The sequence below is a fragment of the Falco punctatus genome, assembly GCF_963210335.1.
Source record: "Falco punctatus genome assembly, chromosome: 9".
Lineage (NCBI taxonomy): Eukaryota > Metazoa > Chordata > Aves > Falconiformes > Falconidae > Falco > Falco punctatus.
Genome location: NC_137589.1, coordinates 39,470,823 through 39,493,979, shown reverse-complemented (window position 1 = coordinate 39,493,979; position 23,157 = coordinate 39,470,823). Strand labels below are relative to the sequence as shown.

The following is a 23,157-nucleotide window of genomic DNA, read 5'->3' as shown; positions in this document are numbered from 1 at the left end:
TAAAACTATCTGGCTGTCAGAAACTGATGACGAAAATATTACCATTGGCAACTACTGCCCACACTGGCCCTGCAGGAGCACCTGCCCGGTTCACTGATCAAGCCCAAGGTGGCTTCCCCAATGCCCATCGCTGCGAACTTGGTCCCGCTGCTGTGAGCTTTCCGTTTCAGACATTGCCATCTTGTGGAAGGTTCTGGAGGATGGACAGGACGCTAGCAGCTGCCAGCACCCCGGCTCCGGACCCCAGCCATCCCAGCCGCATGCTGTGGGACTGAGCTGGTTCTGCTGCACAGACCCCGCCGCATCTCCCTCTAGAGACGCCTGCGTCTCTGAGCACCAGAGCTGGGACTCCCTGAACCCTGCCTGGGAAGGCTGGAGCAGGTCCCTGACGTTGTGGCTACCAAGCTGCATGTGCCTTACCCCCAGCTCTGAGACACTCAAACCCTGAACCCTGATCTCAGGTGGTTAAACAAAACCTGAAGCGAAGCACCTCGCCCTGCATCGCTCGGACACTGCCTAACAGTGCAGCTGAGCTGGAGGAACCCAAGGTCAGAACTGAGTCAGTCCTGGGTTAATCCTTTGGAGGGACAGAAAATCAGATCCTTAGCTGGTACAAACTGGCAGAAACCTGGGCTTGAGCTGTGTGGATTTGTACCAGCTGAAGGTTTTGCCCATACCTGCCCTTCTGCACAGCCTGGAAATAATTTGAAATGATTTTTTAAAAAAGAAATAAAAATTCTGCATTAAACGACAGGAGAAATACCTCACCTGTGGAATCAATGAATGGCTAAACAAGCATATGACAAAACAATGGCAAGGCATGGATATAACTCTACGTAATGGAAGAGCAATCAGCAAAGATGATTACCTGTGGCTTACTGACTCTGCGTGTAAGTCTGGGAGGTGGCTGTGTTGTGACAGTAGAGGAAGAGAGGGCAGAGGAAGAGAGAGGAGCAGATGAAGAGAATGCTTTTGAGTCTGCAGTCTTTTGAAGAAAAGAAAAGTTGGTCAGCTTGGCACACACCCTCTTATCACAACCGCTGCTAGTGATAAGAGCATCTACTACCCAGTAAATTCGATGCACACACAGCAAACGTAACTCCATGCAAGGGCAAGTGCAGTTTCCAGTTGTCTGAGCTGACCACCTCATTCTGTTTTAAACATGCATGCTACTAAAAATGTATCCAGATAGTAAACAGCACAGTCTTTATACAGCTTTCAGTACACTTCTGGTTATGATTCAAGCAGAAATCAAACAATTTTTCATAAGATTTCCCAGTGTGAAATGTATCTTCTTTGAACCCTCAGTTCCTCATCACTTAACACTGGCTAGATGGGGTATGGCATGGAGGCTATCGCAGTGCACCCAAGGTAGTATTTATAATGCTCTAATTTTGAGCTCTCTTAACTTCCACTCTTACACGGGGCAGCATGGGGGTGCCACCATATTTGGGCTCGCTGTAGCCCACAAGGGACCCCCAAGTCAACTGAGAGCTGCAAAGTAAGGCAGATCTCCTACGTCAAGACTGAGGGTGGAAGATATGGGACAGAATCTACGAGAGAGTTCCCCCATGTTCCCTCTCATTGTAACATATAGCTACATAGAACTAAAAACTCCCGGGGAAAAGTTACCACTAGGTCTAGCTCTCATGTGTGGCTAGACCCTCTCACACAACTTTGGAAATGCAAAGGTAATAAATTCCACTCAAGGCACAGATAACAATCAAGGCTCCCTGACCTAGTCACGCACGTCCCAGACGAAGGTTCACTAAACCGCAGGCTCCAGGATCCAGAGGGGACAGCTTTTGTGACTCTGGGAGCCAGGATAGCGTTTACAAGGCTTTTCAGTCCTTGGCTTTAAAAGGAACAAATAGATCCTATAACCAAAGAGGATCCACTGCACACTGGAAAATCCCTGAATAGCAAGGAATCTCCTGTATTCCACACAGTGAGGTATATGGGCACGTGAGACTTTCATCTGGCACAGCTGGTAACGGCTGCTCTCTGGGACAGTCACCTCGTTAGACGTGACCAACGGAGTCAGTCCTGTGTTGTTACCTATTCTGAAATAATTTTCACTACCCCGCTCCTGAAGCGCCTTCTAAAACCTTTTGATCTGCTACGCAGTGAATGCCACTGGTGACCCCTGGAAGAAGGGCTTAAGATCGTCCAAATGACGCATGGCGGCCACTGGCTCCGCCTGGCTGACCGAGCAGCACAAACCTCAACACACCCGTGAAAATCAGCAATGCAGAGCAGCACACACACATGCAGAAGTACCTTCTTTTCCCCGCTTTGAAACTTTCCCAGATCACCTTTCCTCACGCCTCTTTTCTCTGTTTTACCTCCCTGCACAATAGCCATTAGCTCCTGACACAACTGGTTGTCCTCAGAGGAACCCACAGGTCTCTTTTCTGGGCTGACACGCATGTCTAGTTGGGATGGTTTCAGGCAGCGCTCGACAGAGATGCTGGGAAGAGCACGAGCACCCTGCTGGGGGTGGCTGCTGCCCTCTCTAGTCTTTTGGAGCCAGGCTTGGCTGCCAGAGGTGCCATGCTGCTCTGCGAGGATGCTGTCGGGGCTCTCCACTGCCCAGCGAGGGGAGTTAGAGTGGCTCGTGGTGGGAGAAGGGGAGCCAGCAAACTTCTCTTCACTTTGCGGAGTGGCCTGATAGAAACTGCGGGCGGAGGACTGAGGTCGGGATGAGTAAGAGGGCAATGGGGATTTAATGGACCTGGGAGTCGAGGAGCCAGAGAGATGAGAATGGTGGAGGCTGACCGTGGGAGAAGGGCTGGCTGCAGCAGAAGGCGAGAGATAGCCAGTGTGAGAGAGGGAGGCTTCAGGCGGAGGAGGCAATGGAGGAGTTATGGCAGGAGTGGTGCTAGGAGACACTCCCACGGTCAGAGCAATCCACTCGGATGTGACCGCCTGCACCTCTGGAGATAAGGCGCGGCGCGCGAAAGGCAAAGGCGGAGGAGTTGGTGTATGGAGCAGCTCAGAGCTGGGAGACTTGAAGGAGACAAAAGCAGGAGAGAAAAAGAAAGAAATGAACAAAAAAATAATAAAGGAAAATATAAAACAACTGAGCAAAAGGAGAAAGAGCGAGTGTGGAGAGGAACAGATCTGTGACCAAGCGTGGTACGTAAATTCTCTGCAGACAGTGCACCACACTGGAGAACACCCTGCCCACAGCTACTCCAGCCATGGGGTCCATTCTGCACCTGTGCTGCTAACACCCTTCTCCAGCCTTCGTCAGAACCCCAAACACAAAACGTCTTGTGGAAGACCTTGGACTTCATACCGTATGCCTGAAGGCCCCCAGGGAGCAGCTGAAGCCCCCACCCATGGGGGCAGCACGCAGCACTTGACTCGCCTGGCAGCAGCAGCCGGGGCCCCAGCAGCTCACGCTGCCGACCCAGGCAGCATTCACCGCTGCAACGGGTTTTGACTTTATCCGCCTCCAGCACGAGCAATGCCGGCTCCTCAAGAAACTTGCATTGCTGAAGCTGTGGAGGAGAAAGGGATCAAAACAGCCAGCTCTGGCTATCTGGCCTTCAGGTGATGAAAGGAGGTCCTGTGTTTATCAAGGCAGAGCACGCAGCCGAGTCCTGCCCTTAGCTGTTACCACCAGCGATGTCAGGGAGCTCAGCCACACCAGCAATGAGCGCAGTGTTTCTCAGTCCTCTGCCAAGTTAGGCAAAAAAGGGAGAGAACTGATTTACTACGGGAGGAATCCAAAGAATAGCAAAGGAAACCAAAAAAGGGTGGATATGATCCCTTCCATCGAAGGGAGAGGCTTGCAGAGACCTGGTGGCAGGCAGGCAACAGCTATGGAGAGATTGCCAAGCTCAAACAGAACTGCTCAGCTGAGGTCCCCAGCCTTTCCCCTTTACACAGTGCCTAAGAATAAAAGCAGGGAAGATCCAGACAGACACCAGGTATGAGCCATGGCAGCCCTTCCCACCCATCCTGTACCATATACCCCTTCCTCCCGATCCTAATCCTTCACTCCTGTTCCTTGTAGTCTTGACCTCAGGACGACCTTGCTTTGGTCCCATGGGTGAGAGGGGGATGCACTACAACCTCGTGGCTGCAACCCAGACATGTATGCTGACCTTCAAGCACGAGTATTTGCAGGATGAGAGCAAAACAAAGGGATTTAGAGACTCACTGTCTCCCTGATAGGTTTTTCACAGCAAACATTCTGGGATCCCGATACAATTGCTGGCTGCCGTTTTGATTTCTGGTTTGAACTGCAGTATGGTTTATAGTGAATCTAATATTTGTGAAAGATCTCCGACCAGCCTGCTCTCAACACTTGAGTTCATTTAGCATCAATTTCAAATAATACAGGCAGGTCTCCTAATCCTGTCTCCCAAAATCTTGGTTGTGAGCTGGAACATTTAGGAACAAGTATACAGCTTGATTCAATCTGACTGGAATCGACATAATGACTCCTACAGACTGTAACAGTCTGATACCCTTTTAATAGTCACAATAAAAAATTCACTCATCACAGTGGAGGTCTGTAAAGTGTAAATATGCACTCAGGAGGAGCTGGATCACCAATTCATTCCATCTGGCAGTGAAATTTATTCACTGTAGCCCTTTCAACCTGGCCTGAATTCAAGCTACAGATCAGAGCTGAGATTAAAAGCTGAGTCTCCAAATCCCCAAACAACCCGTTCATTAACCTTTCTGGTAAATGAAACATCACCTTTTCCTGCAGTCACAGCGTACTGCAGGGAGCTCATGGCTTTTACAGCGCAAAACACTAGTCTTAGGCTACAGCTTTTTTCAGCTATTGCTTCTTGCACAGCAATGGCAACATCTCTCTGTTCTGCAAGGTGCTGTAAGTGGCTGCGTCCAGTCCAAATACCTGTGGTGAAGCTGTCGTGCTGCGGCTGGGGGAGAGGGACACTGGTGGGTCAGGGTAGTCAATGGCATTCTTGACCACTGGCCGTTTGAGCACCTCCACGTAAGTGACAGGGAAGATGCCTTGGCGATTGGTGCCAGAGATTTTTCCTTCGTACCAGTTCTCATCCACTCGTCGAATCAATGTGATCCTTTCACCCTGTGAGAAGGAATAGTAATGTAGCCCTGACTTTAACATATTTCATCATTCCAAAGCAGATTACATTTTTAATCTTGCTGCAGCTGATGCTGCAGCTGACTTAAAACAATTGCTGGCTTTCAGCACCCCGTTTCCCAGCTAGGTGGTCCTAACCCTAAACTCTGCGTGGTGATGCTATTTCTCAGTTCAGAGAAGGAGGAAATGCAGATCTTCTGGTGGAGACAGGCTGTCTGCAGACTCCGTCATGCTCACATTTCCAAGACTCTACTTGCTAAAAGCCAGTTTAAAAAAATGGAAACCAGCAGTTTCAGGCTGACCATGACTCTCAGGGATGTGGTGTACAGGGAGTATGCACAGGTTTGCAGTTTAAAAACTAGGTCTCCCTATGCTCCCTTCTGTTTTGCTGACAAACAAAGCAATTTCCAGATCCTTAATATAAACTGCAAGCCCCACCTTCATGTATAATTAAAAAAGCAGACAGAGAAGATCTAATCTGAGCATCAAATCAGAATGCTGAGTGGGACAGAGAAATGCTGCTACTTAACCTAAATAGAGCTGACCTTGTGCTGAACAGCCATTACACAACCCATCCTTACCCCTTCACTCCGCAGTCAGGTCCAGCCACTCACTTCAGTATCGCAGAACCTCACCCACCTGTGCTCAATGATTTGGCCTATAGGCTGAAGGGAGGCGAACTCAGTATCCTTCTTTCTATACTGCCGCTCTGATGCGACTGTGTGCATCTCCACTGGAGAGGATCAGACTGGACACACGTCACCAAATATCCAATCTGCCTTTCAGAGCCAGGCTTCCAGCACTTGTCCTTAAAGGATCTTCTCAGCTAGCCCTAAGGAAGCAGCTGGCACTTCCTGACTCAGCCTAGCAGCAACACTCTTGCTGCAATGTGCTACATAATGGCTATGGACTAAAAATGTGGGCAATGAGAATGAATCCTTCCTGAATATGGAGCTTATCTTACTGGAGTTTTCATTTGGAAACTCCAAGTTACTAGTGTTAAAAATCTTCCGCATTTTTCAGGATTGAATTCATCAGCATGACTAAAGTCCTACCTTTCTGAAGGACATTTCCACTTGGGTATCCCCATTGAAGTTGAACTTAGCAATAGCATCTCCATATTCCAATACCTGCAACGGTGATGGCTTTTTGGGCTGAGCTTTCTCAGCTGGTGGGAGCAGCTGGAATGGACAAACAGAATCACATGAGTCATATAAAAAAAGCCCGTAAACTGGTTGCCAGCAGAAGGGGAGTCGGCAAAGAGAACGCCTGCAAGGAAAGTAGCTACCTCTATGTATGATCGTGGGAAGATGCCAACTCTGCCGTGGTGTTCGCCTTCATACCAGTTCTGGTCGATCTGCTTGTAAATGTAAACAATATCTCCTTTCTGCAGAGGAAGCTCCCTGTTAAGGACACAAGCACTCCATCAGGACCTCACCGGAGAACAGGCGTGTTCTTTCTCTGTCCAGCAATCCCTAGGTGCCAGAGTCTGCACCAGCCCCGTCCATACAAACCACATGCCACCCAAAGTGAAAGCTACGTGTTGAGGATTACCCTGTTGGCACCGCGATGTGCAGGCACTCTCCTGCTCTTTTGGGACATCCTGGCAAAAAAGCAGCTCTGTGAGGGCCCTACTAACCACACACCCTCTGGTAGCAGTGGGGTCAGGCTCAAGCAAAAGATGCTCCCGGCTGCTTTCTGTGTTGGATAGGGTGAGCAGTGCTCAATTCCTGGTTTGAAACAGGTCATGTCACGAGTGCCTTCCAAAGAGACACAATTTTAATGGAAACTAGCTTGCTGACTAGAAGAACTCCCTCACAGCTGACATTGGTCCTGCAACAATTACACTTCTGGCCAGCCTGTGGCTGTGCAATCGCTGACCTCACCTGGGCTTACAACTGGCATTTCAATCTACGGTCTTCAGTGCCAAAATTATGAATGTCCATAGCTTGAGGACCTCCGACTGTGGGCAGCTTGCACTAGGCTCATAAACCTACTACCTGGGTCCCCACAGGAAAGCAAACAACCCAGCCTTTCCTAACATGATTTTCACAAGCTCTCCTTCGCTTGCCCAGCACCCTGGTACACTCTGCTCAAGGGACACAGCAGTTACACCTGACATCTGCCTCCTTTTCACCACAGGTGCTGGGGAGATGCTGTGTAAATCACCACAAGTCATCACCTGTAGAACATAGAAAAGATCATTCCCAGGACATCAGCATGTGAGAAGAAAAACAGCAAGTCCTTCACTGATGTTAAAATGTGAGCTTCTCGGGGCTCATGCAGGGGGAAAGGCTTTCTCCTCACAGCCGTGTTCCCCCAAAAGTAGTGCTGTGTGATTCACCTGAGGGACCACAACAGGGTGTGGAGGTACAACTATGCCACCAGAAAGATCTGCTGGTGTATCCGCAGATGCCAGGGGAGCAAGCAGTGACCACTCTGCACCCTGACAGGTCCTGAATCAGGAAAATCCTGAGGCAAGGGACCAGCTACACGCTTAAAGCTAATATCCGTGTAAGTCCCTTGGTGCCTGCGGGCTGTGCTTAGCACAGTGGAAAGGATGCTGTGGTTCTGCGGATTCTACGTTCTTCTGACCGTCTGTACGGCAGGTTTACACAGTGAGCTACTGACTAACAGAGGTCTTCCAGCTCCTCAAGCAGAGCACAACCAGGGATGTCATGCAGGCGCATCCCCCCGTCTCCAGTAGGAGGGCAGTGACAGCCGCTGCCAGCAGGTCTCCCCCAGCCCTCCAGCTAACAGGGTGCAAGGAGCAACATGTGCCAGAGAGCTCTCCCACGGCTGCACTCACCCCCAGAGCACAGCACCCACTTGCTCCAGCAAAGAACATGGGTTTGCCCTAAAAACCATGAGATAGGGATGCACCGAGAAAGAAGACATTTTCCTACAGGTCCTTTCAAGGCTATGACCTACAAGATTCGTATGACTTTTCCCTGCCTTACTATGGACACCTTTGTGTTGAGCTGCTGCAAAGGAATGCCCCAAACATGAATTCAATTACACGACGCTTCCTAAATGCTGCATCCTGGGGAAAAAGCAGAGGAAGAACACTCAAGGCAGCAGTAACAAGCCGTACTCACTTTAGCGTCTGTGCTTTAAAGTCAAACTTGGCTCTAGCAGGTCTCATCTAGAGATTTAAAAAAATCAACACATTAAAATAATAATTAGATTTTCAACTCTGTTTCAGGAAAAGCACCCAAACTCTTCTATAACTACAATTAGTCTGAGGAAGACATTGAATGCAGGTATTCCACTACAAGCTTGTGTGCAACTGCTACTACAGTCCACATGTGCTGGATGGGTCTCTCCCACCAGGGCAATAAGTGCCAACTCCTGGTGTAACAGTAATTAAGAGCCCTGCAGAAAATGGATTTAACAGAAGTAAACTTTTAAATGTGACAAACCCTGTTGAACAAAAGCTGCTCCAGTAACTACCGCTACTGGGGCTCCAGGACCAAATTTCCCTTGACATGCGAATGGAAAAGCAAAATTTACCAGCTGGGAAAAAAACAGTAGGATTTTATTTGATGTGGCTCTTATTGGTTATTACCTGGCCCTGCTGAATCCTGCAATGTGACCCACTTACTCTGTATAAACTGGTAGGAAAGAGACAAAGGCGAGGAGGAAATGTGAACAAATTAAGCACGTGTCTGAAAAAATTTCTTCAGCGGCTCTAAAGTCAAAGAGAACGCTGACAGCAGGCCTGGGCTTTAAAACTTGATTCACCTGGCTGGTTTTCTAATGGCCACAACATATTCAGACAATTTTAAAGTAATTTTGGTAACACAGAATAAAATAAGAAGCAGTCACATTCACATGGTGCCAGAGCATTCAAAACTACACACAGGGCAGGCAAGTGTACGCCACCCACGTGCCGACCATCTCGCCCACCGCAGCGCAGCACCCCTGGGGCAGCCCAGCACCCTGCAGAGACACAGCCACTGCTGGCAGCCCCAGCAGCCATCCCCAAGGCAGACAAAAGGCGTTTGGCCAGGACACCTGGACGAGCATCCAGCCCTCAGGAAAAGTGCCTTGGGCTCATGGGAACACCGTCTCCCTCCTCCTTTGTCTCTTTCAGAACTTACACAATGAAACATGCTGAGACTTTTTCCAATTGTCTCTAAAGGACGTCAAGCAGCTTTCAAGAGGAGAAGAAACAATCTATTTCTAAAAAAAATGATCTATGAGACAGTCACATGGCCAGGATCAACAAGACACGAAGTTTCTAAGCGTAAGGCACAGACAAGAAGACAACGTAGCAATATGATGCAAAGGATGTAGAATGCCTTTGATTCACTAAAAGTAGCTGATATTTAAAGGCATGCATCACAGGTGTGCACCAGCAATCCTCAGCAGGCATGCTTTAACATATGCAGCTTGGTATAGAGATATCAATTAAGTTACCAGGCACAAGAGTTGAAGCAGATCTAAATGAAGCCAGAATGGGAAAGGGGAAGGTGGGAAAAAAAACAACAAACGACATTCTCTGAGGAGCTAATGTCGGCCTAAAGCACAACATTGTGAGAGGCAAATATTGCTTTGGGTCAAGCAGCAGACTGAGGTAACTAAAACAGACCTCTGACCCAGATTTCCTCTTTGCTGTATCGTCTACATTTAGGAGGTCCCCAAATCGCTCATTAGTGATAAACTGATGGTGCGTTGGAATAACCCCTGTGTGCCTTCTAGCTGCAATATCAGCTTCTTCTTGCTCACGTTTAAGCCGTCTCTGGTCCTCTAAAAGTTTCTGCCATAAAATTGCATAAAATGGGCAGTAAATCATCTAGTTAAAGGCATTCAAAAGCTGCCATAAATGTGACTTAAATAAAATTTCTGAGGTCCCAGCAAACAGCTGGGATTTTACAGTTCAACATAAAACGCCGATTGTACTAACTACACAGCACCCGTCCGCTTCGCAAGCACAGAAAGTACATCACCATCATAGCACGACCGAAATACAGCTCACGCGGGGATCTGATTCGAAGCTGATGGAAGTCAACGGGGACTTCTTATAAGTTTGGGCCAGGCCATGGAAGCTTCTAAGAAGATTGCTGATAATGCAGAGGGCTGACCCAAAGCCCCTTCAACCAACAAGGAGTTTCATCCATTGACTTCCAAGAGACCTGTATCAGCCCCGTAGGTAAGTTCTGAGGCACTGAGCTGCCCCGAGCTTTGCAGGGAGCTTGGGAAAGCGCCTGACCACCTCCAGGGATCAGGTTCTCCCACGCTTCCTTTGGGCTCACGTAACACGCTTTGTAAAAGAAAGTTAATAACCCCCAAAGAATTATTTTTGACTTCTGAAGTTCGTGGCACGCTGACGGAAACATGCATTCTTGAGCACTTGGGCAGAAGGAGTCTTCCACCTTTTGGGGCTGACTGCAGACTGAAGAGTTCAGCCCTGTGCTAGCTCGTTTGAAGCCAGCAGGTCTCAGTGAATTCAGAGTTTTGCTTTTACATGAGTTTTTGTGCTGGATTTTGGAAGTGGGGGGATTACTGACTGTGTCACAGGAGAAATCAGCAAAAATATATTTTTCACGTAGGAATTAAGAGCAGGTTTTACCGTATTTCAAAGCACACATAAATATTATATGAACTCAGAGACTTAACATGAAAAATATGCCTTCTTTCCCCATCCCCCCAGGCAGTGAAAATTAATTCCAGCTTCCTGGAAAGCAATCACTTCATGAGTTCTTTAACTCAGCCTGGATACAGTCAGCACTGAAAAGTTTTGTGGCTCTCCTATTATTTCGGCTTGTCTCAGTGTTGCCCAGCCACTTCAACAACAACTGCTACATTCCATCATCAACAACTTGAGCCAGTGTAAAGAATTCTAGCTCACACCAGAGGGGAACTTCATACTTTCTGATAGCTCAAAATATCTTACATTTGCTGTTCAAAAACTGAGGGCTCCCAAAAGAAAAATACTGTTCTCACCCATTTGATTAATACCGACTCCAGTGGCTTGCTTGGACAACAATAAAACCTTAAGTCACTTACAGAATAATCGTTTAATCTTTCCCTGCAAGTACTGGGGTGTTGTACCGCATCTCACATACATCTCCGACCTTTTCACATTCCTTAAAGCCCCCATATATCATTTTGTGCTGTTGATGAGAACTATCAGGTTCATTTTAAACAAAAGCTAAACTGGACTACACGTTATACATTAAACCAGTGGCAGGGATAGTATTACAATTAAAACATACTAGTTCCAACTTGCTGTTCTGACTTCCAATATCCACAGCCACGGGCACACAAGCTGTCCTTACACAAGGCTGAATGCTGTATTTCTTGTATGTGGAGCTGCTACAACAGTTGTTAGGCTGTACAGGAGGGCATTACCTCTTTATCGTCATGCCGTCTGCGGATAATTTCTTCTGGAGTTTCCATGTAATCAACTGGTGCAAAATGCCTTGGTGATTCTGAATCTACTTCGAAACAACATAAGGAAGTTAAAATACAGATGGATTTATCTAGCATAACCAGAAAGGAAAAAAACATAGGTATTTTTAAACAATTTGTTTCCATTACGACAGTAAGGGTGCTCAATTGCCATTGTCCAAATTGCCAATCAGATGTTGATAATTTATCCATTTTCTTTTTTTCCCCGCTTTTTGGGCAGTACTTGTGAACAAAGATCCAAAAACAGGGAGAAAATAATGGTACGGCAAAGTGTAAAGACATAAAAGGACTTTGCGAAGAAAAGATTCGCTGCCAAAGTATGATTTGGCATTTTACTGTTGAGAAAAAATTAATACACACACACACACACACAACACTAGACCTTGAGAAACTACTCCTTAAAGCAAATCATCTGGGTTCTTTTTATATTCCCATGTGTGCAAATGATACAGGACTAGAAATATCTCGTGTTGAGATGCTTGCATCCCCAGAGTTGCTTGAGAGACAAACTGAACTCGGTGTGATTAGAAAGGCAGCGGAAATCGTTTCTCAGAAGTGCAGCTGTTAACAAGTCCTGAACAAAAATGCTCAGCAAGACACGCAAAGGACGTTAGACACACTAAGGGAGAAAAACAGAGAGAGTCAGGGGATGCAAAGGCGGGGAGTAAAAATGCAAGGGTTGTGGAAGAAAAGGGGAGGGGAAGGGAAGCAAGGAGACAGGTGAGGGGACACTGGTAAAGAACACAAAAAGCCACCTCCTAGGTACGTCCCGAGTTCACTTTGCGGGTTGTTGTTTGTGTCCAGGCTGTGACAGAGGGCATATGGAACAGGGTTCCCATTGTTTAAGGAGTCAGGAGTGTCAGCCCGGCCCATGAAGCTATCTTGGCTAGATCCCATGGGGGGGAAGCAGCTAAGCCTCTCCACAATGTCAAAGGAGGACAGGCGGCGGGGGGCCAGCGGCCCGCTCCTGGAGCAGGGCTGGTGCTGGCAGTGGTGACTCTGCTCTCCTACGCTCGCCTGCGGCGGCACGGGCTCGCCCGGGTTCTCGGGGCTGGCCACGGCTGGGCTCCCCGGGCACTCCGGGGGTGGAGTCCTGCAGGATCGGTGCTGGAAGGGCTTTTTCAATCGGAAGGGGAGCGGGCTCATTAGGTAGACGTTTCTGGGGAGCACGTGTCTGTCCCCATAGACATCCCCTTTGGAATCGGGGTTCCTGGAGGCCTGCTGCTGCTCGTGCCTGCGGATGGTAGTAAACCTGGTGTAGGACGCTGGGCATGCGCCTTTGCATCTGTTGGTTTTATGCTTCTGTGGCCCATTGAGGTTGCTGCTGCTGCTGCCACTGTCGTTGGATGCGTTTGAGAGGAGATCGATCTCGTCCGTGCAAGCTGAAAGCGTGTCCATAGGGATGGCGTCGCTGACGTCTGAAGCCGTGTCCTCCACATTGCTGCAGGAGCGGGAGGATTTTTCTGCCAAGCTGGCAGCATCCTTCTCTTCTTGGTGTGCTTTGGGCAAATCCAGAAGAAACTCTGCAGAGTAGGCAGAACTCAGGCAAGTCTTAGACTGGAGAGAAGCGGTGAACTTGGTTTGTCCAGTGGAAAAGTCAAGCGAGGGCATTGATCGGGATCTCTGGATCAGCTGCTCAAAGGCACTGATACGGGAGGAAACGGTGTGTTTGGGGATCTGCTCTGAGTCCTCTCGACTAAGGCTGTGCTCCATCCTGCCCTTTGCTTCATTCTCAAACTGAGATGCAATATCCCTCACGCTGCAGGAGGAGACTGGGCCCAAGTGGATCCTGGACCGGTTGATCTGGTGCATGTCTTTATACAGCATTGTAAACTCCATCCCGCTCTTCCTGGGGGCAGGGAACAGGCAGCCTTTCCTAGAGTTGGTGCCATACTCCTGCAGGCTCATGGTACTGCCTGATTTGATGGCGTACTCCTGCTTCGACTTCATCAACATGTTTTCTATGCTTTCCCCTATGTCTACCATGAAAGCTTTTTTATTATCAAACAAGGCAATGGAGCTACGAAGGTTTTCGCAGCTTTGAGCTTTCTCATGAGACAGCAAGATACCCTTCTTGTCCTGCACAAGAGCAGCTGGAGCTGCTAGTTTGGGTTTGAATTTAGAAGGGAGGATTTCAGTAATGCAGGCTTTTGCAGCTGATAAGGGCTTCTTATGTTTACATGCGTGACCTAACATACCGGTATGACTAGCGTTAAAGGTTCGGCTATTAACTGAAGAGGGTGCAGTCATAAGAGCATTCCCACCTTTACGATCCACTGGTAAGCATGCAGAATAAAATAAATACAACCTGTTAGCTCAAGTGCTAGAAAGCTATTCAGAAAGGAGCAAGAACATGCTTGGGTTTCATAAAACGCACTTTAAAGAAACAAAGTTCCAAAACATAAAAGAAAAGCAGGAAGGAACTGCACAACAAGCCGCGCTCGCAGGAGGAGGTGAAGTGCTGCTGCTAACGTCTCTAAAACCAGAGGCAGCTCTGGAGCACTTTGAAGGTACCCTCCTCAAAAGTGCTAGGCACCAGAAGCTTCCAGGGAAGCTGTGGCACCATGGAAAAGGGCAGCTGAACTCTGGGCAGGAGCAGGGTGTCAGCAAGAATGCAGAGGCACTAACACGGCAAAAATGGCTTAATATCAAGCCTGTAATCACACCTACTAGGGTCTCGGCACAGTGCTTGCCAGGCAGTCTATTCCTGGGAGGGAGAAGTCAATCGGCGGCTGACCCTACTAGCGCAGGCAGGCCGCACCGGCTGGCCTTGCCCTCCAGCTTAGAGATTCCCCACGCTAGGAATAAGCTGCGTCCTTCAGCCAATGTGGCTGGCGTGTTTGCTTTAAAAATCAAGGAGTCAGATCGGGACGTTATGTGGTTTTTTTCAAGCCAGATCCAGTCTGGGTTCAGCTCAGACTGCAGCTTTTCGGTCTGTTTCCGATTTGAGTTCAAAGTCAAATGTCAAAATAACCATTCAGGTTCAACTGCAGCTTGGGGAACAACAACTGTTTGAACAGACTTTTTTTGTCAGATCCAGTCTGACCCCCTGCCCTGCGGGCCTGCCATCATGCTGAAAACCAGCTGGAGGACGGGAGGCAGAGAGACCTTTTTGGTGTGATGTACTATTTTTAGGGAGAGCCGTTCAGAAACCCAGTGCATTCCTTCCCCAGTCCTCTCCCCATCTCAAGCCATTTTTAGGTTGAAGTTGGCTCAGAGATGCAGTTCCCCAGCACAGCTCCCCGATGGGAGTCAGGCTCCCACGGCAGGGGAGGAATGGGGAGCAGAGGCAGCGGTCCCCGTTGTGGGCGCAGTGCCCCGTGCACTCCCTGCACACCCCTCGCAGGCAGGGGGCTGTGGAGCACGCAGCACCGGCTACGCCAGGGTAGCCAGGCCAGCAGACATGGTGTGACCTGCTGAGATACCACAGCAGGAAAAGCAGAAAAGGCAGGGGAGGGCTCTAGCACGGCAAGGCAGTGAGAGCGGATGGATGGCAAGGCCAGCCTGAGCAGCCTCGAGGAAGAACATGAGGGCATGGGGTGCGGCTGAGATGCTGGATGGAGGGAGCTGGTCCCTGCTGAGAAGAGGAACCTGGATCAGATAAAGGGGTCATGAAAATACTGGTCAGTGTGGTCTGAGAGAAAAAAGGAGGGGGAAAAAACTGGGGATGGCAAAGAGGAAGGACAGAGGAAACCTCAACTGGCTTCAACAGGACTCTAAACCCTGCGGCAGTTTGCCCCCTATCACCTGACTTTTCACACTGTGTACAGAATGGAGAAGAGGTTAGTGCCCTGACCACCTACCTTTTGTGGAAGCGGAGCTAGAAGGTCTCTTGAGACCACTCAGCCCCTGGAACGGGATATCTCCACCTTCCAGCACACTCTTGTAAATCTGCCTTTCATTCTCCAAGCCAGCAGGGTCCCCCAGTGCTGGTTCTGTCTCCCTCTTCACTGCCTGATAGCTGGGTGAATACGTGGAGCTGGAAAACACAACAAAGGGGGAGGGACACCAGTGGGTCACTTCTGGTTGCCGAGAGCTTCATGTAAAGTCAGAGAAAACCACACCTGTGAACCCACAACAGACTGTACGCAGCACTGGTGCTGAGTGAGAAGAGGTTATGAATACACTGAGATAATGTTCTAGGCTTGGCACTGCCGTAACATTCTCTGCCTGAGGGAACCCTCCCAGCTCCGTCCCCCAGAAGACGGGTGGCGGGAAGGCACCCCAGTATTTTACAGGTGAGGCAACAGAGTCACAGAGCCGACGCGTGGCGGCTGTCTGCAGACACAAAGCAATCGGCTAGCTGGAAGTAGCCAAGGATCTTCCAGCTCCCAGTCCTCTGTCCTTAAACACTGGTCATGGCTGTCTCCTGGTTACAAAGCACACCTGCTCAGGAGTTACCTCAACTAGCTCAGCCTCCCAGTTAACACTGGAGTTCAAGACTTCCAGAGAGAAATTTCTGAAGCCCATCGGTGAGGGACCATGCAGAGAAGCAAGAGCACAGGGCTACAAACAGTGCTGTTCTAAATGCCAAAGAAACTCCCAGACATGCCCAGTTCTGCTCAGCCTTGCCTCAGGCTTCCACTACAGGGGATGGAAAATCCCAGACTCCAGGTCTACTGTGCAAATATATAAACAAAATGCTGTTAAAATGAGTACAATTTTAATTTCTTAGGTTTTTAAAGACTGGACGTTTATTACAAATCCCTTTCTTCAGCCATGAATCTAAGCACAAGTATGCCACCACATCTGATGTCTAGATTTCATGTTTTCTGTCTAAAAACACCCCAGCTGACAATGCTGTGGTACGAATGGCCTTTCCAGGTACAAGAGACTCACTGAGCAGTCAGGCAGGCAATGTTTTCCCAAAAGCAAAACGCATCTGATCCCAGTTCTTGTGCTCAGCCAGGCTCTTCAGAACATAATGGAGTCTCACACAAAACTATTCTGGGGCCAAAGCATGACTGGTGGAAAATTTGAAAAAAATAAAAAAATAGGGCATTTTCCAATTCACAGAAACATTTTGAAAGCTGGTTTACATCCTGATGTTCAGGAGAGATTCACATCTATGCGAGCATGGACATGCTTGTGGTTATGCCTGCTTGTTGCAGATAAATTTGTACATGCATCTGTTTATTTTGGAGAGATGCTGTACTTCTGGGGTAAAGAGAAAGCTTTCAAACACATCACAGGATTGGCTATGGAGGCGGAATTACACAATGTCTGGATCACAAAGAAGAGTTTAGTTTCCGGACAAGGAAAATCAGGTCATACACAGTTCCATAAATTACTTTCTGGAGTAAAAGCTCATGAAAAGCAACACGGAAGAGAAAGGAATGCTGTCACTTTTTCAACCTCAGCAATGCTCGAAGAGCCGCAGAGCTAAAAGGGCTGCCCCAGTGCTGCTCCCCGCCGGGCTGCAAGGGAGCCCTGCCAGTGGCTGCAGGGAATGATGACTGCCCTGGGGTTCCTCACCTGGGAGGTAAAAGCATTTTAGCCTAGCTGTTAAAAACCAAAGGGTTAAAATGATCCTCCTTTGGGAATACACGGGAGAGGGAGAGAGAGACGAGGCATTTGGCCAAGCTCCTTTATGGCAGCACCCTCAGCAGGGCCAGCAGGCAGCCCCGCCTGGGGCCCAAGCAGCCTGCAAGATCACCATCAGGCAAAGGGAGGGAAGAGCAACGCAGCAAAATAGACAATAAACTCCAGGAATCTTTTCTCCCTGCTCTCTAAAGGCCAGGCAGGGAGGAAAGTGCAGCACGCCGGGGCCTCACTGCTGTGCCCCATTCCCAGGCTGCTTCCCCTTCCCTGGCTCAGCGCTGGCACTCCTGCACGCTGGTGTCAGAGAGGGCACAGACGGCACTGCCCTGGGCCGAAACCTTACCAGTCTTCGGCAGATATCACCTATTTATGCTAATCTCTGAGATTTCCATTTATTTTATTGCTCTCTCCCTATCAAAACAAAACAAAAGTCACAGGAGCAACCAACAAAACGCAGCAGCGTGTGAGATTCACAGCAGAATACACACAGATGGGAACAGAGCTGAAAGAAGTACAGGAGACCCCTAAGGCAGAGGGGTGGTGAACACCCGTGACATTAATGGGCATCTGGAGGAGAACATGCCTTTCCTAACAAACCATTCACGCAGAGGGGATCACTGTGCCTACAGACAACATTAAGCGCTCAGTCCAATTACAAGGAGCAGCAGGTTCGCAGCAGGAGCTGGCTCCATGGCTCAAGTAACTCGGCACAGCTCAACATCTTGCTCTGATGAAAAAACAAAAAAAAATTTGTTTTTTCGTGTTCCTCTTTTAAAACAAGCCAGCGCCATGTACAACCCATTTAGGCAGAGTATACTGTTTATCACATATTCCTCCAGAAAATCAGTGCCTCATTAGGTCTTTGAGAATTATTGTTATGGCTACTGCTGCTCCCTTCCTGGAAGCTGGAAAATAATTGCCTTCCATCAACAGCATCCTTTCAATCTGGTGCACACAACTGGGCACATCTAACAGAAGCTGATCTATCATTATGTGTGTAACAGAAACAAACTTTGTTTATTCCACGCAATAAAGTTACTTGCATGAAGTTACAGTCAGTTTGTAAACTTCATCAAGACAGAGTTAAAGGTCTGTTTGTTAGGGTTTTTTCTAGTCACTGCCTATCACAATCAGCAATTATTATCTAGGCAATGCAATCACTCATGTAATCACTCCAAAATTAATTTGAGATCATAGAGTGGATATTGTACCTGGACTCATCTAAAGCACCTGTATTTTCTCACGGTACATGTATTTGTCTATCTCCATCACCAAAACATAAAGACACCCCATTTTCAGCATCCAAACTCCTGTCCTACATGCCCTCAGATTATAAAAGAGACGTCAAAAAGCAATCCAAAAACTTACTAGGAAGAATGGTCTGTGGAAGTTTCCAGGGGAGCAACACCTGCTGTATTCTGCAAAAGTCCAAACAAAGGAGTCATTGATACACACACATGAGGAGAAAGAAAAAGGCTTGCTTAAGTAATTTTCCATCTATTGCTTGAATATTAGCCTTTAGAAGACATTGAGGTTTAAGTCTAAATGCAATTTAAGCTGTCAAAGTCTTTGCAGAAAAGCGACAATTTTCCTAAGTTCCTTCAGGGCAGTGACAGGTTTTTAGCACAGCCGATGCCTTTTCGTAGCGCCTATTCTTTTGTCCGCAAATGAGTCATTGTGAATAAAGCCAAAAGCAAGAAGAGATAACCAGCTGGGCCATGACCAGGAGACACATGCTCATAATTATTTCCCCAAGCTTTTCCCCCAACCGGTCACTGCCCGCCTTTGCTTTAAAGGTATATTACATTTCTGCAGCACAATACATTCCTCAGCGTTCAAAAAAATATCAAAGCGCTAACAAGAAAAGCAATGTTTCAGTTCGGTTTCCTTACTTAAGCAATGCCAGCTGCACCGGTTCAATAGCAAAAGCCAGTTCTTATCCGCTTGCTTTAAATCCATCTAACGCTAGGCACGTCATTTTAAAAAATTGAAGGCAATTTCAGAAAAAAATGCTCTGTTTGGTGTCCCCTCATCTATGCGAGGATTCTTATGTAGGAAGTAAATCTTGGGTCTGAAAAAGCAGCTTTTTCAAGTCCTGGTGAAATGCCGCAGTTTTAAAAAAAAATCAACAGGGAAAAATAGAAAAAATGGCACATTACCAAACTGAGCTATCATTTCATGGTTCGGGTCCTGCAGACCCTGGAAACAGCAGCAGCAGCTGACCTGCCCTAGAAGGCCACAGCAAGGTGCAGCATAAGGAAAATTGTGTAAAATCTCTTGGGAATATCCAAATCTCGGGTAGGCGTGAGCTCCTAGCAGAGAGCAGGGCTTGTATGAAGGGAGGCTAGATGGCAACACGCTTCAAAGGCACGAGATGATGACGTGACACCAACCAAGAATTTTAAGCTGATTGCTGCTGCCTATTCATGTGAAAAATAGAGAGGTGGTGTTTTGTTTTTTTTTTTTTTGCAGACACTGAACTCAAAACCCTAAAGGAGGACGGGGGCAGGGGCAGCTGAAAGGGAACAGGGGAGAGAGAGGAAATCACTGTATCTGAAATGGATTTCAAGCCGGATTCTCAGCATCACGTTCTATTATTTCTGACAGCAACACAGCAAGCCATGCAGTCAGAACGGTCAGAACCATTATTTATCCCAACCTCATTTAATAATCATCCAGCAGTGAATAGATTAGAGCAGAGAGTTTGGAAACAGGGATTGGCAGCATGAAAAGAATAGGAAATACCTTCTGTGGCTTTTTATGTGGCGCTTTATAAAGCTTCTCCATTTTTTCTAAATCTGCCTCTAACTCAGTCTGGTAGAGGTAGAGGTCTTTTTCTAGATCACTCTGGTTAAAGAAGGAGAAGAAGAATGGGAAAATAATGCTTAGGGTTAGGGGAAACCAAAGGAATGTTAATTTTGAAAAAAAAAAAAAGCGAGCCTTTTTAATTGAAAAAAAGACAAAGATGGTATGGACAATACACAGAAATTCACTAGTAATTAATCATGTTTCAATCATTACATTGGAAATAGTTTTAGGCATTTAACATTCAAAATTAAGAGATGCGCAGGCCTGCTAGAATCTAATTCTACAAACCATAAAGTTATAAAACCCACCTGTAAAAAAAAAGAAAAAGATACTGTAACAATATGCAATGTGCTGTTAGTATAATTATCATTGCAAGTCAAGACAGCAAAACCATCACTCTAAATTATGGCTGATTATGCTTTAAGGATTGTTTATCAAATCAATTTAATAGCTACTTAATTGTTAGGCTAAAGAGCTCAAGCCCAATTAAAAAAAATCACTCACAAGCACACAAAACCCAAGCAATGCTACAAAAACAAAAAAGAAAAAGAAAATCACATACACACATACATACGCGCTAGATGCTGTAGTACAGCGTACGTGAGGCACAATTACCTTTCTATCCTCTCTAGTAAGGATAGAGCAATCTCCAGGAGTATAATCCCAAATCTTTTTTGGAGGCTGATGGAAAGCAGAGGAAGGAAATGAGGAAATGAAGATAAGGAAAGACATCACAGAGAATATGGAAACTGGATTAGAACAGAGGGGGAATACAATAGGGGATTTGCATCAACACTGAAAAGAAATTAAAAAAAAACCACAACAGAGAAAGAGGGATAGAAAGAGGGATAAATCCGCTATAGCACAAACATCAAGAGATCATGGGAGGCAAACGGGAGCATACATGCAGTCCGGGAGGGGCTGTTTCAGTAGTCTTTGAGGACATTTTTATTTTTGCAAGGTGCTCTAAGGGGTTTTGGACTCTCTAGAGAGAGCCCACAGCTGGCAGTTAAAGCATTCTTAACACAAAACCAAAACAAAATGGGGACAAAAAAACCACACAGTCATAAAAAGCATTTGTTTCGCTCATTCTTCTTTTCAAATGGCAAGGGTAAAACAACGGCCTTTGATAAAGAAAAGGGAGAAACTTTCCCACCCTGGACAGATTACGAATACATACCATGTGAACAAATGGCTGAATTTCCAGTGGTGGCATTGTGGGGCAACGAGAACGCAGAGTTGTTACTTGTTATCTCACTGGTTTGGGGATCTGTTTGTGTGTGGGGGTTGGTGGAGAGAGCGGGACATGCAGGAGTTTGGGAACTAAGTTTTTAAAATGCACTCTATAGGTGAAGGTGCCGATTTTCCTGTTTGGATGCACGTGTAAATATCAGGGAGGATCGTTCAACGTTAAAGACCTTTGTCCTGCCGCTCCTAACCAAATAACGCCACACCAATATCCTCATTTCACTAGATAACACACCTCTCACTGATAAAGAGACTTTGTTCTTACTTTGTGAAATCAGAATATATTTGCTTTGTCTCCCAGAAGAAATAACCTCTCTCAGTGTTGGGGCTGGCAGGCTTTGCATCATCCTGCGCAGCCCTGCTGACTCCTTTGACCGGATCCCTCTGGTCACTGACCAGGAATCTCCCAGTGTCCGTCTATCAAAGCTACAGCACTTAGGGCTTGCTCCAAATCCCTTTTGAGAACATCTGGATCTGCAGTTTGAATCTGTTCCATGTTATGTTCAGATAGCCACCATGGGGATGCAAACACTAAATACCCATTTCTGACCCATCAGATCAGCAGCTGCAGGAGCAGGGGGTGTAGATAGCGTTGCAAAGATTTAGGTTTGACATTTGGAGGGAGGAACTGGAGGGAAGGAGGTGAGAAGGCAGGACACTCACCCCTTTGTCCAGGCCCCTGCTTCTCCATTTACAACAGTTTTTTATTTTTATTAGCGCTGTCTCAGGAAGGGCTGGGAGAAAGTGCCCGTGTGCGTGACCCTGCAATCACAGCAGAAGACAACCGAGCCCTGGACTGACTGAATGTTGAGGCTGTGGGTGGGTGGCAGGCACATGGCTGGGGGGAAGGAAGGAGTGAGCGTGTGGGCTGCAGCCTCAACAGCACGCCGAAAAGCATCCATGCTGCAGAGAGTGACCCACCTGTCTGCAGGGCACACGCCTGCCCGGGAGCTGCCCAGAAATGCACCTGGGATGCTGGTCCAGCATAGCGCGGCTCCAGCTGCCGGGGAGGTGTGTGTGCTCTCCTCCACTGGGAAAGCCCCAGCCCGGCCATTTTTTAATTTAAACCCCCATGGCACGTCTGGAGAGCTGCAGGCACAGGCTCACATGGACCCCGCACTCCCTTTTACCCAGGGTGTTTCCTGCCCGTGTCACATCACTGCAAATAAAGTCAGAGAGCCAGGGGAAACCACCCTGTAGAAGTATGCATTATCTCCAGCACTGGTGAAAAAGCAGCTGGGACAAGCGGAGAATCTTTGAAAATCCCAGGCGCTACCACAGGTCAGCTGAAACCCTCTGATTAGGCATGAGGCTCAGCCACTAGCTGATCACAAAAACCTGGTCCTCTCCTGGCTGGAGCGAGCAAAGCTACAGAGAGCACACTCCTTTGGCTGTGGCAATGAAGCCCACAGGGCGCTTCACTAGCTGTACAAGTCTGAGACAGCATCCTCAATTCAAGTGGCTGGTGCCGAAGCAGGACGTACTGCATAGCACGTGCAGGGGCTGGCACGGTGGCTCAGGGAGCACGGCTGCGTGCCTTTGGAGCTGCAGCGAGCTGACACGGGTATCATTTCATGGCAAGCTGTAAGAAAGCAGCCCCTAACAAGAGTGCCCTGAGCAAGGCAGGGAGCTGGTCACCAGAACAGATGCTCCGTTGAAGAGGAGATGTATTGCTGGTGTAGCAAACACAATGCTTCTACAGAACAGGTACACCCTCACTTCTAGAGACACTCAAGGGCATAAATGTTCGTTCTTTCATTTTCCATTAACTTATGCTAATTCAAAGTACCACAGAGATGACAAACCTTCATTCATTGCAAGAGCATACGGCCATTAATTACATGGCAGCAGAGAGAAGCAGGTTTCTTCTCACTTTGTGGAAATCTTAAACCATGACAGCTTGTGAAGGGCTAAATCCTTATACTGACATCACTTAAAAGCCTCAGTGAGATGGGGATTTACCTGACTTCTACTGCCTAAAAGTTAGACAGTCTCATCTCAAACACTGCTGAAGCTCCTTCTTCAGCTGAGGATGGAAGTTCCATAGCTATAAA

At 47.6% G+C, this 23,157-nt stretch overlaps 1 protein-coding gene across 5 annotated transcripts in view; it reads right to left on the bottom strand.

The window, feature by feature from the left end:
* Positions 1–23,157, bottom strand: part of SORBS1 (sorbin and SH3 domain containing 1) — an 87,252-nt gene that overhangs the window by 10,406 nt on the left and 53,689 nt on the right. For 4 of the 5 annotated variants that reach the window (XM_080401161.1, XM_080401163.1, XM_080401162.1 and 1 more), the window contains 13 exons: positions 20,471–20,536; positions 19,793–19,894; positions 18,416–18,465; positions 15,310–15,485; positions 12,262–13,782; positions 11,447–11,532; positions 9,684–9,851; positions 8,188–8,234; positions 6,378–6,492; positions 6,145–6,270; positions 4,880–5,074; positions 2,281–3,009; positions 869–985 (listed from right to left, as the gene is read on the bottom strand). In XM_080401161.1, coding sequence (XP_080257287.1) covers positions 869–985; positions 2,281–3,009; positions 4,880–5,074; positions 6,145–6,270; positions 6,378–6,492; positions 8,188–8,234; positions 9,684–9,851; positions 11,447–11,532; positions 12,262–13,782; positions 15,310–15,485; positions 18,416–18,465; positions 19,793–19,894; positions 20,471–20,536 — 3,498 coding nt within the window. Of the gene's footprint in view, positions 1–868; positions 986–2,280; positions 3,010–4,879; positions 5,075–6,144; positions 6,271–6,377; positions 6,493–8,187; positions 8,235–9,683; positions 9,852–11,446; positions 11,536–12,261; positions 13,783–15,309; positions 15,486–18,415; positions 18,466–19,792; positions 19,895–20,470; positions 20,537–23,157 lie in introns of all 5 variants that reach the window. The other variant, XM_080401165.1, reaches the window with a different exon arrangement.